The following is a 16,853-nucleotide window of genomic DNA, read 5'->3' on the forward strand; positions in this document are numbered from 1 at the left end:
CCGGGGGAAGGTCAATGGGGAAAAAAAAGAAGACATATGTACTACTATTTGTAATACTTTAAACAATAAAATAAAATGCAAAAAAAAGTCCTCACTAGTTTTATGGAACACAGGTACTTTACATACTGTCGTAGTTAGATTTCCTTGACGCTGAACCTGAGATGGGAATTGCTGAGACCGTGACTTACTGAGAAGTGACTCGGAAGAAAGGAAGGGAGAGAAGCAGTATGGGGCAGGAAGGAGCTGAGCGAGGACGTTCTGGCAGAGTTATAGAGTTGGCCTCCCCTTGAGACAAGGGGCCAGGTCTCCCCACAGCCCCTCGGCTCATGGCTCCCACTCAGCAGAGGCCAATTCTCCAGAGAGGGGGCAGCTGGGAAGAGCTGCCCTGGCCTGGTGAAGGGAAACTGGGAGGCACAACAGAATTCACAACACATACCTCATGGACCTCTCACAACAGCCTCGGGGCGGGTGGTACTCTTCCCACTGGACAGGAAGCTGGCATAACTTACGTGAGGGCTCCTGGCTGGGCTGTGGAAGACCTGGGATTTGAGTGCAGGCCTGCTGAGATCCCAGGACAGTTCCTTTCCTCTTTCTACGCCTCCCAGGTCACATAACCAGGAACTAGGAACCCCTGTAACTCCTGCCGGCTCTGCTCCCAACTGGGGAAGAGCTGATCTCTACCAGGCCCTCCACCCCCAGAAGATGCTGACGGGCCAGAAACCATGCCTGAGAACAGCAGCAGGTCTCAGACCACCCAGGCAAGTCTAGTACAAAAGAAATGCAAGCTCCAGGGAGGAGGAAAAAGTGATCATATGTAAACGCTAAAGCTGCTATGCAGGAATTTTGTGGAGACTTGCAAAAGCCAAACAATGGAACATGAATTTGCAAAAGAAACTTCAAGCCCAAAAGAGCTGGTTTGAAAGTTTTTAAAGGAGAATACAGTTGGCTGATGTATATCCTGTCAGAACCTCTGTCTCAGCTGCAGTTTCTAAATAAAGAAGATAGGGTTTCAGGAAGAGCAGGTTTTCAACATGATGAAAATGGATGTTCTAGAAGCAAACATCTCCCAGAAATGGCTTCCAGCTTATGTCCAGAGCTTTGCACATAATAGCTGCCCAATAAACACTTGCTAAATGGGTAAACATTGTACTTAACTGTATTTATAAACTGCATTTTATGCCATTCAGAGTGTTTATCCTCTGAATCCTCTATTGGCTACAAGACTTTCATTTTGCCACATGTTTATGTCAATCCTTCAGTAGCTGGGAGAACACATTTCCTGCAGTGGATGAGGCAACACACGGTGATTGCATGTTTGTGTGCAAATGTCGTGTGTGAGTTCAAGCAAGCACTCCAGGGAAAATACTGGAAAGAAATATACAGATTTTTTGCCATTAAGAACTAAAGGCCAGTGGAGCCCAACCAAGCCACTGGGAGCTGTAGGTCCCAGAGAGTCCATTATTCCTCAGCAAAATGGCATGAATAACATGCCACAGGTTTCCCATGTGCTAGTTTGTGAAAAGACCATAATACTTTGCAGCACCTCCCAATAACAGGTGGAGTCTATTTCCCCATTCCTTGAATTTAGACTGGCCCTATGACTTGCTTTAGCCAACGAATGCACTGAAGGTAGTCATGTGCCCACTCTACACCTAGACTTCAAGAGATCCTGCAGCTTCTGCTCTTCCTGCTCTGGGAACCCTTCTCCCACTGCATGAACAACCTCAGGCTAGCCTGCCGGAGGACAAGAGACCATCTGAGTAGAAGTGAGTCCCTCAGACTAATCAGCTTACAGCTGACCTGGCAGCTTCCTGCTGTCACTTAAATGATCCTATCTATGACCAGAAGAGCCACCTGGCTAAACCCAACCAAACTGCCAACCCATGAAATTATGAAGTAGGTAAATATTTACTGCTTTAAGAAACTAAGTTTTGGGGTGCTTGTTATGCAGCAAAAGCTAACTGATACACTATAAGAAGTCTATATTATAGATGGAACTGGAGGGCATTATGCTAAGTGAAATAAGCCAGCCAATGAAGGAAAAATACCACATGATCTCACTCATTCATGGAGAATAAAGACCATCATAAACTTATGAACAAAAATAGATACAGACGCAGAGCTGCATCCAACAGACTGTCAAACCACAGCGGGAAGGCCGGGGAGGGTTGTGGGGGGGCGGTAAGAGATCAACCGAATAGGGGAGGCCAGGGGATTGTCAAGGGCGGGGGGAAAAGGGAGACATATGTAATACCCTTTGTAATACTTTAAGCAATAAAAATAATAATAAATGAATAAATAAACAAGAAAAAAAGTCTATATTATAATCACCAAATCTATTCACAAGGTTGGCTCTTGCCACCAGGTGGACTTAGTCAATCTCAGGGGATCCTGGTGTCTTCTTTACAAAGTTCTAAGTTAAGAAGACTCTCTGAGTGATGGCTCAGGAGACTTGGAAAGACCCTTGTGAGTCCAACCACCACATTCCACTGTTAGGAAAACTCAAGTCAGAGAAAAGAAGGAGCCACATTCACTCATCACGCAAATCTTTCTTGAGTGCCTTCTATATGCCAGGCTTTGTGCTGCAATGGAGGACACAACAGTGAAAAAGAGAGACCAGATCCTGCCCTCTTGGAGGACACAGTCTGGAGTGGAAATCGGATGTTAACCAAGTCATTACACAAGTAAGCAGAACCACAAACGGTGGCAGGTGTCATGAGTTAAAAGGACACGGTACCATGAGAGAGAATCATGCGGAGGGGACCTAATTTGGATTTTGGGGTCACCAAGAGCTCTCTAAAGAATGACATTTAGGCTGAAACAAGTTGGTGGCAGCCTTGAGGTGGGAATGGAGCTTTCCACATACACAGCAAGGTAATGTGTGCAGCTCTGAGTCCCAGCTATGCAGGTTCAAATGCCAGCTGGACTGCTCCCAGGATGAGTCAGTAAACATCCTTGAGCCTCAGTTGCCTGATCTATATAACGGGCTTAATAATAATGTCTACTGCTCCTCAAGACAGCCTGCAGCAAGGACCCTCCCTGGAGTCCCAGCCTGCGGTGAGGAAACTCCCGGCATTAGAGTGTATGAGGATGCTCCCAGCTGAAAAACACATTAATCTTCAGAAACCAGGCTCTCAGTGGAAAGTCAGATTCCAGCAGGAGAAACCCACGTGCCTTTGCATGAGGTGTACGCCTCCACGCCAATGTATGCCCCCATGGGTGCTGTGTGGTGGCAAGGGTCCGGCAGCACTAGGGAACATGTGACATCTCTATTCAGTGCTACTAAAACTTTCCCCTCTGTGCATGGGGAAGATGGACAACACATTTTGAGTTTTACCCTATTTTTAATCATGGTAGGTGATTTACAGAAAACACTATAGTCCTGGTTTAATCATCCCTTCTAAGGGGATTCAACTGATATTCTTAATTATTCTGAAAGAGGACAGTGGTGGGCTGTGCCCCCACTCTGTACCCCTCCCACCCCAGAGCAGCTTGGCTCCAGCCAGCCCAAGGCTAGACACCCGCCACCCAACTCAGAAAGGACGGCGCACCCACCTGGCTGGTTGATAGAAGCTCTGGGTTTCCGTCACTCATCCCCACGTAGGCACTGTCACCATCGAACTGGAACACAGAGAGAGAAGAAGCTCTGAATAGAATGTTCTCAGGAAGGCCCAGGAGAAGCCAGAGGAGGCCAGGGGACTGGATGCTCGGAGGGGAAAGGAGCAAAGACCGAGGCCAGGCTTCCCTGTCAGCAGGGATCCCTCCAGGGTGGAGCAACAGCCCCAGATCCCTGAGGGTGAGCATCATTCATCACACGTAGGACGAAGTGAAGAGAACCTTTCTGCTCTTTATACTTTGTCCACAGAGGTGGCAGCCTGCCTTGCCTGATACTGAGCTCCCCATCTCTGGAAGTATGTAAATCTCTCTCTTGGCCAAAATGACCGCAGGCTACCAGCGAGAGTTGGAATTCCACATGATGGAGGGAGGCTGAGGTCTCCAGAGCTTTGGTGTCATGACAGCCTGCCCCAGATGTGCCCTCCAGGTCTTACCATCCTAAGTTGCTCTGCCCCCTCACATTTGCCCCTTAGGCCACCGCTGGCTGCAGGCAGTGAGGACTGTGGTAGGAACCATGTAGAGGAACTACAGTCCTATGTTCTGAGCAGCTGCCAAGTCTGGATTCAGTAAGAGTTCTGTGCAGAGGGAGCAGGTGCAGTGGGAGAAGCGTGGGCTCTGGGGCCACTGGCTGCCCTTTTCCCTGATGTGTCACCTTGAGCTGGTGACGGAACTTCTGAGGTTCCTCATTCATTGAACAGGGATCATGAGAGTCCCCTCTTCATGGGATGTTGCACTGACACCAGCAGAGCACTTGGTTCAATTCCAGGTAGTTCCCTTCCCTTAAGACAGGTGACTTGGACCATGTTCCCTAGAAGCAGAACCTGAGTCAAAAATTCAAATGCATGTGGTTTGTGAGAAGTACCCTTTAGGAATAACCGTACAGGGAAGGAGGGAGGTAGGACAGGGCAGTGCAAGGAGCTAAGCAAAGGATGTGGTCTCCGCTGGAGACTTGCTGCAGCCTGATCCCATGGGGAGCTCTGCACATGAATTGCACCATCCAGTTAGTCCCAGCATGAAGCGAGGGGCTGGCCTTTTGTAGCTCCACTGGCTGTGGGCTGCCCCTAGCAGACAGGTGGAGGCATAGCCTTCTGAGTAGGGCGGCCCCTGTGTGGCCAAGGACAGCTCGCCAGAGAACTGTGCCAGCTGTGAGCCATTTGCAGCCAGAGCTCACGACAGGTGGGGGATGGCTGTGCTAGCTAGTGAAGTGCCTGGGTGGGGCACCAACAGCAGCTGGCCATTTTCATTGGAAATTTCATTTTATTCCTTAGGTGATAGGCACATGGTTCAAAATTCCCAAAGTACAAAAGGCAACAGAGTGAAAAATCTCTTCCCACCCCACCTCCCAGCCATCCATTGCCTCTCTCCAGGGGCAGTCGCTGCATCTACCAGCTTCCTTTATATCCTTCCGGAGATGGCCCGCATGTATACATTTCATAGTCGTTTCTTTCACACACATAACAGCATATTATACACACTGTTTTGCACCTTATGTTTCTCCTAGCAACACATCTGGGAAGCCTTATTTTTATTTTTGGAATATGTTTTTATTGATTTTTTTAGAGAGAGAGGAAGGGGGAGGATAGAGAGATAGAAACATCAATGATCAGAGAGACTCATTGATTGGCTACCTCCTGCATGCCCCCCACTGGGGATCAAGCCCACAACCCAGGCATGTGCCCTGACTGGGAATCAAACCAGCAACCTCCTGGTTCATAGGTCGACGCTCAATCACAGAGCCACGCTGGCTAGGCTGGGAAGTTTTTTATATCAGCACAGAATTCTGTCTTCTGGTACTTAGTACCCCACGGGATGGACGTAACATATACATGGAACTGGTCGGGCACAGGGCAATTGGGTTGTTTCTATGAATAGTTTTATGCATCCATCGCTTCATCTGTGTCATCGCTGGGTCCAGCTGTGTGTGCTTTTGTAACTCTGATAGACATTGCCAAGCAGCTCTCATGAAAGTCCACACTCCCACCATCAGGCACAAGATGTCAGTCCATCCAGACCCACTTCAGTCAGAGCGGCTTTCCTCACAGCCGGCTCGGAGGCCAGCCTCCACCACCACCACCACCACCACCACCACCACCACCAGCCCCAGGTCCCCTTGCTGCCCTGCCCCTCCCTGTTCTTTGCTCCATAGCCCACTTTATCTTCTAGCATCTCCATAATTTACCAAGTTCACTGCTTATAGCTGGACCCTCACACACATACTAAAATGGAGGCTCCCAGACACCTAAAATAGTGCCTGGCACACAGGAGATAATAAATGCTTATGGATGGGTGGGTGGGTGGATGGATGGATGGATGGATGGATGGATGGATGGATGGATGGATGAAACACATTATCTTTACCAGGGCATTCTTCCCATCAAAGGCAGTGGAATTGGTGGTTACACCCAAATGCCTTCCCAGCACAGGGACAGGCAGAGATCCTTCCGTGGCTGCTGAATTAGCTAAAGAAAAGGCCATGTCATGCCTAGGATCCGGGCAGTGACTCCAAATGCATAGCTCCGTCTACACACTGGACATAGAGCTCATGCTTCAAGGCCCTGCTCAGAGATCACCTCCTCCAGGAGGTCTGCCATGCTGTCACCTCCACTGACTTACAACATAGACTGTCTGCACGTCTGTCTTCTGCCCCTGTGTGGGAGCAACATCGAGGCTGGCACAGTGTTCTGGTCATCTCCAAGTCCCAGCACCCGCCACAGGCTGGCATCGGGAATGGGACTGTGAAATGGGCAGGGCAGGGAGCTTTCAACAAAAGCTCCTGGGTGTCACCTGGGCTATCTATTACTTTGATAAAAGTGAAACTTTTTTTAAAACCACATATAATTTATAAGTATGTTCTAAAAGAAAGAATGGAAATGGAGGGAGATGAAGTTTAACCAGGTACTTGAAACATTTGATAAAACATTAGGAATCAAACAGTGCTGTATGGGTTAAAAACATGGGCATATGTATCAAAGGAGAAGAGGGAATGATGACCCCAAAGGCCTGTGTTGTGGCCCATCTGTTAAATGCTGGCCGGGAGGGGGCCACCATGAAAGGAGGGGCCCTGCGTGCTTTCTCCCTCGATGCACACAGCAGGCACTCAGCAAATCCGAGTGTACCCACCACCGAAAATACTCTCCGTCAAAGGTCTCATTCAAACCTGCAACAACCTAAAGCAGCAGGCGCTATCTTCCCTGTTGAAAACCGAGGAAACGGGTTGAGATAAGCAGTTGCCCGATGGCGCAGGTGGGGAGAGGCTGGACTTCCGAGGGTCTGTTTGCCTCCTCGGCTTGCTCTCCGGGCTGGGAGCTGCTTGGCAGCAGGAGCCAGGCTTTGCTGCACCCGCACTGCATAACCGATGATCAGCTCGGCCCCGGCACACGCTAGGTGTGTGAGGAGGATGTGTTAGTGGTTTGGGAGGGAGGACTTACCTGCAGTGAGCAGAGGGGAATGGCACTGGGGATGTGAGCAAGAGAGACCCTGGATTTTGATGTGTGTGCTGGGGGCAGGAAGGCGGTCGGGCAGTGGGTCCCCTGACATCACCAGAGTCTGCCTCCAGTGGGCTTATTCATTCAACGCGTCTCCTCCACATGTGGGAGTCAAGCCTGCTTCCTGCTTTTAAGGGGCACCTGAGGAGCTGGTGGCAGTTCTCAAGGCAGGGCCTGGGTCAGCCTCCATTTGGTTACCCCGGTGCCTGGCATGGGTGCTGGGAGCACACTGGGCTCGGGACCTGGCTACTGAGCAGCCATGAGCAGAGCCCTGAGATGGGGGGACATCCTTCCTCTGTCCACCTCTGCCTAGGGTGGAAGGGGGGAAGAGAGGAGAGGGGGACCCCAAGGGCTCCCAGCCTTCCCAGGGCTTAGCCTCCAGGGCACTAAGGCCTGGCTTACCTCTCAGCCTTCCCCCTGAAGGGTCCTTTCTGAAAGAAAGAACTTACAGGTCACAGGGAGATGTCACTAAGCCAGCCTCTGTGCTCACAGCAGGGCCACCTCCTCCTCTCTGTGCACAGGCATGATGGCAACACCACATCCACACCCACCACACAGTGAATGCTCAGTGTGTGTGTGACCACAAAGGTATACAACGTATACAGTGTGCCCAAGCATGGTGACCGCATATGCACCACAAACCAGTGGGGGCCCATGTCACACAGAACACAGCGTTCAACACAGCGCTTAGTCACACATGTACCACATTCATGGGTTACACAAACCAACACAAACAGGTGTGTCCACAGCATGAGCATGAGTGTGCACATATCAGAGACCATTTACAGGCCTGAGTACACAATACACAGCATGCACACATGGGAAAGAGGGGAGGCCCAGGTGTGTGTAAATACACCATGTGCAGCCGTGTAAAGATAACTCACATGGATGTGCACCCAAACACGTACGGCTTGAGCAGGTAGAGACATACAAAGCAAAGATGCACATGGACTTACATTCTGTGCATAGCTCACAACTCATCAGTCCCTCAGTCAAAAACCTCTTTTCACACCACACAGCCCTCTGTATGCTTTAAAACGTGAAAAGAAAAATGTAGAGGGAAAGATCAGTCTAAGAATTTCCATGAAGCGCCAGAACATCCTCTTAGCACTGACTGGAATAGATTAATTTTCCCCATTTCATATTCTAATTATAATTCCTTTTCCCATCGCCATCTTCAGTCCTCATTACAGCTGGAAGATTGTTCTGCAAAAGCCAGGCCTTCATCTTCTCTTCCCAAGAGTTTTGTCATGGAAATGAGTTTTGGAATCTGAAAGAACCCACATTTCTGCAAACATCGAATGTGTGGGATAACCCTTTCATGACAGCCACCGGGGACCCAGTTCACAGAGGCTTCTAAGGGGGCTTTCTCTCCCCACGCTGTGTAGTCCCCTTGGCCAGAGGGGCTCCTGGGCCCCTATTCCAACAGCCCCCACCCAATCTAGATCCTTTTTTTTTTAATCTTTAAGGAAACCGAGCAAATAGGCAGCCAAGGTGAAAGGTGAGAAGCCCCGATCTTAGTCAAATGATGCTGGCTCTACCTCAGCCACGTCAGGCAAGCTCCTTAACTGCTTGAAGCCTCAGTCTCCTCATTCTTATGGCCTATAGAGCCACTTATTCATAATAGGTATAAATTAAACATCTGTGGGATGAGCAAATATGGTAAGTGGATGGATGAATAGATGGAAGGAAAGGAGGATGGATGGATAAATAGATGGATGGGTGGTGGATGGTATAAATCAGCACTGTAAATAGAAATACAACTCAAGCCACATATGCAGTTTTAAATTTTCTAGTAGCCACAGTACTCAAAAGTCACATGTGGCTGGTGGCTGCCACAAGGCAGGAAATAATAGGAATTGATAAAAATGAGTGAATTCATGGTCAGTAGGTATATGGGTGGTTGGATGGATGAATGGACAGATGGGAGGGAGGGAAAGATGAATGGTTTGGGGAATGAATGGGAGCAAATGAGTGAATGCATGGTCAGTAGGTATATGGGTGGTTGGATGGATGGATGGACAGATAGGTGGGAGGGAAAGATGAATGGTTTGGGGAATGAATGGGAGAGATGCCACTAGGTGGATAAAGAGATGACACCACGGCTGGGTAGATGGAATCAGAAGATGAGATGGGTAAGTGGAATAATGGATGGATAGGCAGAAGGGTGGTTGGGATGTGTGGATAGTTGGAATTAGAGGGATTAACGGGTGGCTAGTGGATGAGATGGAATGGCTGGGTGAATATGAAGAAATAAGTGGATTGGAAGAAGACTGAGATGGTGGGTGAGATAAACAAATAGATGGTTGGGATGTGTGTGGGGGGTGCCTGGGTAGATGTCTGGGATGCCTGGGTGAATGAAATGGGTTGAATGGGTGGGTGGGATGAATTGTGGGTAGATAAGTAGGTCTGATATTTCCTCCTTACTCTATTCATGCTTTCCCTGGACAATGTCATGGTTTCTCAGGGCTATGACATGTCACTGACTCAAATGTTCATCTTTAACAAAGTTCATTCCATATTCTAAGATACAGTTTCCCCCTGGACATCTACCCCATTTGGTCCATGAGCATCCTAAATTCAACACACCCAACACTGAACTTATGACATATGTGTAGACCTGCTCATTCTCCAGTGTTCCCCCATCACAAAAGAAGGGGTCACCTTCCACACAGTGCCACAGGGTGACTCTAGACCCCTTCCATCCTACACCCTCCTGATCCAATCACCTGCAAAAGATTTCTTCTCAGCTTCTCCCCACCCCCTGCCCCACAACACCCAATCCATCTTCCACCCTGACTATCACTAGGGATCTTTTGGCAATCACTCCGCTGCTCAGATCAAAACCCTTCAGTGCTCCACATCATGAACCCTGGCATCCAGGGAGCTCCATGACAACTGGCCCTGAGTCTCAGCTCCTACAGCATCCCCAGTGTCGCAGGAACCTCCAGCACCCCGCCTTTACATTGTCCCATCATCAGCCTGGAGCACTCTACTCTTCCTCCTTTCCTCAACCCACTGAAATCCAACTGTTTTTAGGTCTGTTTTTTTCTTTTCTGGCAATGCACTCCAACCTTAACAGTCTTGCTTGCTTCTATAAACCCATATTCTTGGGCCCAACCTTAAAGCTTCCATCCCAAGTCAGTTTTGGACTTAATTCAACTCCCCGGTCTAGTGTGATATACTGGGCAGCACCACTGACTGCTGAATCAGAGTATTGGTTGGTTCCATGACTTATTAGCTGTGTGTGACCATCTCTTTGCCTTGGTTTCCTTGCCTGTAACATGGTACTGATGGCAGTTATTAATTCCTGCCTCATAAAGCTTTTTATATCTGTTATCAGATATTAGATATGAGTTAATATCTATAACATAATGCTTAATAATGGTAATTACTTTTGACAGGTGCTTAATAAATGTTACGTATTATTGTTATTATGTGCTAAACTCTCATCCCCTCATCAGCCGCGTTCCCTCAGTCTAGCAGAGGACCACGTCTCCTATGTCACTGAGCCCATCCAATACCCCCTCCCCCAACTCTCTGCCCTTCCCCACATTATATCACACCCACCCTGACCTCTTTTCCTTTAGACTGAAAAGGTAGAGTGTCTACCTCCTGTTCAAGGTCAGCTCTTTCACCTTGACCCCGTCCCTCCCATGTCTTCCCCTCATTCATTCCCACCCTGGGTCCTGGTCTAAGACCTGAACAATATGAAATCAGTTGGTTCCCTTGTTGTATCAGGTACTAAGTACCTACAATGCACTTAGTCACATGCTCCCAACCACTGGGGATTTACAATAAATAAAGTTTGTCTCAGGCACTGAAAAGCAATAAAAGGAAAGGGAGTGTGAGGTTACAGAGGGGACGACTGCCATTGTTTGTTGACTATATCTGGCGACTGCTTACTATGTGCCAACACTGGACTGGCCCCAGGCATACTGTCAGGGTGATGACACAGCCCCTGCCCGTGAGCAGCCTCCAGTTCTTTGAAGCAGCTTGGGAGAGTGAAATCTTCAAGTCTGAGAAAGGAAGACAGGCCATTCTAGTCCCCATACTAGAACAAGTAACTACAAAACCTGTGTGAAGCCCATTCCCATTGGTCAGTGGTCACTAACAGTCTTACTTCGATAGCTATGTGTCCACACCTGGGGGTCAGCCAGTCCCAGACCTCCTGCTTCTGAAAGTCTCCCATCCCAGGACGCTTTGCTTCCCCAAATGCTGCAAAGATCATCTCTTGCTTGATTTGGAGGGACTAGCTTTGCAAAGCAGCAATGAATTCAGCATCTTGTTTCAGATATCGAGTGACGGCAAATCTCTGACATCTCTGACAAACGTGACGATGGCAGGATGAGGTTATCGCAGGGGAGTAGAAACAGGGAGGAGGGCCTTTCAGGAGAGGCATCCAACAAAGGTGGCTTGGAAGCTCCATGATGAAGCTTGAAGGACACCCAGGAGTTGGCCAGGTGAAGAGCAGGGAACATGATATCCAAGGCTGATGTGAGCACCTACTGTATACCAGACCTCAGGCCAGAGCTGTGACTGGCTGTCTCATTGGAGCCCTCCCAGATCCCAAGGTTGCATGACCAGGCCATTGTAGAGACGAGCAAGGTGATGCTCAGGGTGGTTGGGGAACTTGCCCAAAGTCACACAGTCTGTTATGAACCTGGCCTTGACCCCAAGTATGAAAGCAACAGTTGTTCTGTAGAAGTTGCTGCCCCTCCCCTCTGCACAGACACACAGATCAAAGTCCAAGGATGCACAGCCTCAGCCCAGCCAGTCACAGACACGGAGAGATGAGCCTCACGAAGATCTACAGAGGAAACAATCAAAGCCGCATACACTGCTCCCTCCAGCCCCCACAAGGGGCCATGAGAACACTCATTCTGCACAGATAAAACACGGTTCAAAAGATAGAGGCAGCGAATGTGCAGCTGCACGCTGGGCCCTGCCGAGAGTGCGGTTTTAGGTGGAAATCTCACAGAGATACGCATCAAGACCAGAAGATGTTGGGGGAGGGGGACAGAGAGGCGCTGCACAGATGGAATGGGACAGGGATAGAGCCCCAGGCTCAAACCCGGACCAGGCCCTGTGTGCTTAACTCCAGGCCACTAGCACCTGGGGAAGGATGATAGCACAGCGGTTACAAACATGGGCTATGCTGCCAGGCTGGCTGGGTTTAAATCCCTGGCTTTTCAAGCTGTGAGACTTTTAGCTAAGCTACTGTGTCTCAGTTTCCTCATCTAGAAAATGGGTATATCTACCCTTTAGCTTAAATACATTAATATACAGAAAGTGCTTAGAACATTGCCTGGTACAGAGAAGCACTTAATAATTATTAGCTATTACTTATGTTATTATTTAATCCTCACAACAACCCTATCAGGGTGCTATAATTGCCTCTCTTCAGTAGATGACGAAACTGTGTGGGGCTTCATGCAAACTTTTAAGGTTCTAAGCATAATAGACTTCTGATGCCTCTACCCGCCATATATAATTTGAAATAAAATTCATAAATTAAAATCTTCATACGAGAGTCCAACTGAGGCCTGATTTTCCCCATGATGATGACTTCACGCTTTCTTCCTGAAAAATCAAATATCAATTTCTTTCCCCCAAAAAAGAAGTTTTCTCTTTATTGGTGGTCCTGCTTTGTCAGACATAACACACTTCCTTATTCTGCCTGTTGAGAAATATAATCCAGTGTGATGACTGAGGCCCAGAGAAGTTAGGCATCTGCCCAAGGCCACACAGCCAGGACATGCCCAAGCTGAGTCTGCAGCCCAGGCTGCTGGCCCCTCAATAGCCCACACTGGCTTCTCACTCCCGCCATTTGCAAGCTGGTGACCTCACCACTCTGGGCGGGGGGCTCTGTGTACCTGTGAGGGGGACAGCCTGCCGGAGGCGCTGGGAGCATGCCTCCTGAGCAAGCCCAGCATGTGGCCACTGCAGGACCCCTCCCCATTGCTGAGAATGGCCTCCGTGAATGGTGCCACTTGCTTTAGTCAAGAAAAAACACTGAGAGAGTGTCAACGCCACTGATCACTACAGCTCCGGTGGCAGAGGGCTACCAGGAGGCTCCTCCAGGATGTGGGAGTCACTGTCCCCAGATTGCGGAGGAGCAGGCAGAGCCCTCCCACCTGGATCCAACCACATCATGCTCCTTCTAGACCTGCGCTGTCCGGGATGGTGGCCGCCAGACACATGTGGCTGCTGAGCGCTCAGAACGTGGCCAGTCCAAACTGAGATGTGTGTAAGTGTAATATATACATCGGTCTCAAAGACTTATTACATCAAAAGTGTTAAAAAGAATGCAAAATACCGCATCGATATATTTCTATTGAATATATGCTGAAATGATAAGATTTTGGATATATGGGGTTAACTAAAATATATTATTAAAATGAATTTCACCTATTTCTTTGTCCTTTTTTTTATGTGGCTACTAGAGCATTATGAGGTCCATATGCCATTTGCAGTATATTTCTACTAGACGGAACTGATCTAGATGCCGTCCCAGCCATCCTCTGCTCCACACCCAGAACCTTGGAGAGAGAAGTGTCCACATCAGCAATAGCTGAATCCAAATCACCTGATCGACATGGGGAAACTGAGGCCCACAGAGGGAGAGGGACTTGTTTCAGGCAAGAGTCTGGTACAAGGCATTCACTCATTCAACAAATGCTCATTGAGTTCTAAGCACTGGGACACAGCAGAGAACAAAATAGGGAGCCACAACCCAGAGCAGGGGTGACATGGTGATGACGCCGGCTTCCTCGCCTGGCCAAGTCCCCCGGGACCAGAGCAGCTGGACTTGGCACCAACCTCTCATCTCCCCACAGTCAGCCCCGATCACAGAGCTCACAGACTGCAGACCGGAGCTCCAGCCCCAACCCAGGGCAGACACACAGCAAAAGTCATTATCCAGCTGCAGCCAAGACGGCCGGATGGCAGGACTGCCCAGTGGGCACAGCATGGCCTCCTGGCATGCCTGTGTCTCTACCTACTGTCCACATTACCGCAGATTTATGGCAAAAATTATCCTCTCTCTCAGTTCCATTTAAAGCCATTTGGAGCTCACTCCCATCCCCGATTATAAATCTAATTGCACATTCCAAACAGACAAGTGCTCATTAAGCTTTAATTATGCACATGTTGTTTTCAACAAACATTTTCATTTGGTCGCTCTGAGGGGGAACGGTTCCAACGGGCCTGCCTGCGCTGGCAGGAGCTGGGCCTGCAAAGTGGGTCAGGGCGTGGTGGATGAGGCCATCCAAGGGCAGGGCCAGGACCCCTTCAGATTTGGTTTGTGACTTTAATGACCCTGCGCCACCCAGCTTCTGCTGCAGGAGATGCCAATGTGTGTCACACATTGCAGTATGTCGAGTCTCGCCTAAGCTGGTGCCAATGGGCCTCTCTGGGGTGGGGAGGAGAGAGGATAGGGACCCGCACTCCCAGCTCTGACCCATAAACCCATTCCCACTGGAGCTGGCTTCTTCAACACCTTAGGGCTTTTCCCTGCTCCCACCTGCCCACTCCTCCCCTGCAGCTGAAGCCATCTTTCCTCAGAACAATCTTCCATTCCCATTCAGTCATTCAGTCATTCATTCCACAACTATTCGCTGAGCATAGACTTGATCAGGCAGTGAGGGGCCAGTGGGGATCACGACAGAGAAGCCCCTTCTGGCTCCGCCCAGGTCCCTCTCCTTCAAGCCCCAACTCCCCACCTGAGGAAAAGTCCCAATTCTTTATTGCAGCACTCAATGCGCTTGGGAGCCTGCCCCCTGCCAACCTGACCGTCCAGGCTGGCCTCCGTGCCTCTTCCACCCGCCCCTGCTCTGCCTCTCTGAGATGTCTTGGGATCGCTGCATGGATCACAAGCCCCCACACGTCCAGGCCTCCACAGCTCTGTACGCCACCTGCACCTCCCTTCTCTTTCTTTTCCTTGCAGTTCCACTCCCTCCCATGCTGCCCCCTGCCAGGAAACCACTGCTGACACCCATCCCAGGCCACAGGGCTGCCCCTCTGCTGGGGACCATCTACGAAAGCATTGGCTGGACCAAAACAACGTAACCAGCTGCCCTACGTCCACTTCTGAGACCACCCCATCCCACTATTTCCCCAAAGGACCATCCCCCCAAAGTTGGAGAGAGGCACTCGTTTGCTGTGTGGCCTTGAACAAGGCCTTCCTCTCTCTGGCCTCAGTTTCTTCATTTTTGTGTGAACGGGTTGAATGGGCAAGGCTCTCGGCCCCTGGGCAGTTCGGTAAGTTTAGACTTTTGTGGGTTTTCCAGAGCTAGACCTTCCTCTTCCCATCTGAACAGTGAGAGCTCCACAACCTGCCTTCAGACCAGCCAGGCCCCTCCAGAGCACAGCGAGCTAGCCAGGGCACGTCTATCATGCGCAAATGGCACAAACCAAAGATGGGGCACAGGGACCGTGCAGAACCCTAAGGCTACTCCCCAAAGAGCTTCTGGAAGTACAAGCAAGTGAAAGGAATGTGTCTTTTACATGAATATCAAGATCCATTCAGCCCTAGCTGGTTTGGCTCAGTGGATGGAGCGTTGGTCTGCGGAATGAAGGGTCCCAGGTTTGATTCCAGTCAAGGGCACATGCCTGGGTTTCGGGCTTGATCCCAATAGGGGGCATGCGGGAGGCAGCTGATCAATGAATCTCTTTCATCATTGATGTTTCCATCTCTCTCTTCCTCTCCCTTCCTCTCTGAAATCAATAAAAATATATATTTTTTAAAAGATTCATTCAGCATCTATGGTCACCTGTGGTTGTAGGGCAGGGTCTCTGGAAACACGCTGAGATGAGGCAGGAAGTTCACTGGGGAGCCTGCGCGACAGTGAGGAGGACAGGGCAGAGGGATGAGCTGAACTGTGAGAAGCTCACATTAGAAGCCTCAGCCTTCACTGAGTCTGGAGCTGGGACAGCTCTACAGAGATGTCCCAAACTGAGGCAGGAAGCCAAGCCATTGCATTCCCAAGTGGGCAGTCATTGGATCCAGGCCGCCCTGGTGGAGGGTGACTGATGACCTTGGGCAAGACCCCCTCCTTCTACCAAAGGCAATACCCAGAGAGAGCTTAGCTGTGAGCCAGCCACAGCCAACATTGTCAACGGCTGGCAAAATGAGCATCTCAGTCACGTAGAGATCTACGTGACTTACGATAGCATCCCCTACAGCAATGATCATTTATTTTCATTTGGACAACATTTACATAGTGCTTACCAAAAGCCAGGCGCTCTTTTAATTGATTTATAAAAATTAACTCATGTAATCCTCACAACAACCCTATGAGGTAAGGTACACTCCTAAGGTTCCCATTATACAGATGAGGAAACTGAGGACACACAAGGTTAAGTGGCTTGCCCAAGGTCACACAGCCAGTAAGTGGATGGAGTCAGGATTCAAACCCAGGAACTGGAACTGGATGGAGTCAGGAACTGGACGGAGTCAGGATTCAGAGCCCAGGCTCTAACGATGAGGCTGTGCCTCTCCTGCGGTCTTGCCCTGCCGCCTCACAAAGACACAGAGCTGTCCACTTGCAGCCTCCTCCCCAGAGGCTGAGCTGTGGTCAGCGGTCAGCGGCCCAAAGCCTCAGGTCACCCGGCGCTGCCAGTATTTGTGCCTGACAATTATCTATCATCTGAGCAGTTGGGAATAAGTCCCAAAACAGATCCTTGCCAAAGACAATTAACTAAAAGCCACAGGAGCGTAAGTCGGGTGGGACTGTGGCACGGGGTTGGGGG

At 49.7% G+C, this 16,853-nt stretch overlaps 1 protein-coding gene across 4 annotated transcripts in view; it reads right to left on the reverse strand.

The window, feature by feature from the left end:
* The window catches only part of TOX2 (TOX high mobility group box family member 2), a 93,070-nt gene that overhangs the window by 66,453 nt on the left and 9,764 nt on the right, over nucleotides 1-16,853 (reverse strand). For all 4 annotated transcript variants that reach the window (XM_014543729.1, XM_014543728.1, XM_014543730.1 and 1 more), the window contains exon 2: nucleotides 3,556-3,621. In XM_014543729.1, coding sequence (XP_014399215.1) covers nucleotides 3,556-3,621 — 66 coding nt within the window. The remainder of the gene's footprint in view (nucleotides 1-3,555; nucleotides 3,622-16,853) is intronic.

Source organism: Myotis brandtii, unplaced genomic scaffold (genome assembly GCF_000412655.1).
Source record: "Myotis brandtii unplaced genomic scaffold, ASM41265v1 scaffold333, whole genome shotgun sequence".
Taxonomy (NCBI): Eukaryota; Metazoa; Chordata; class Mammalia; order Chiroptera; family Vespertilionidae; genus Myotis; species Myotis brandtii.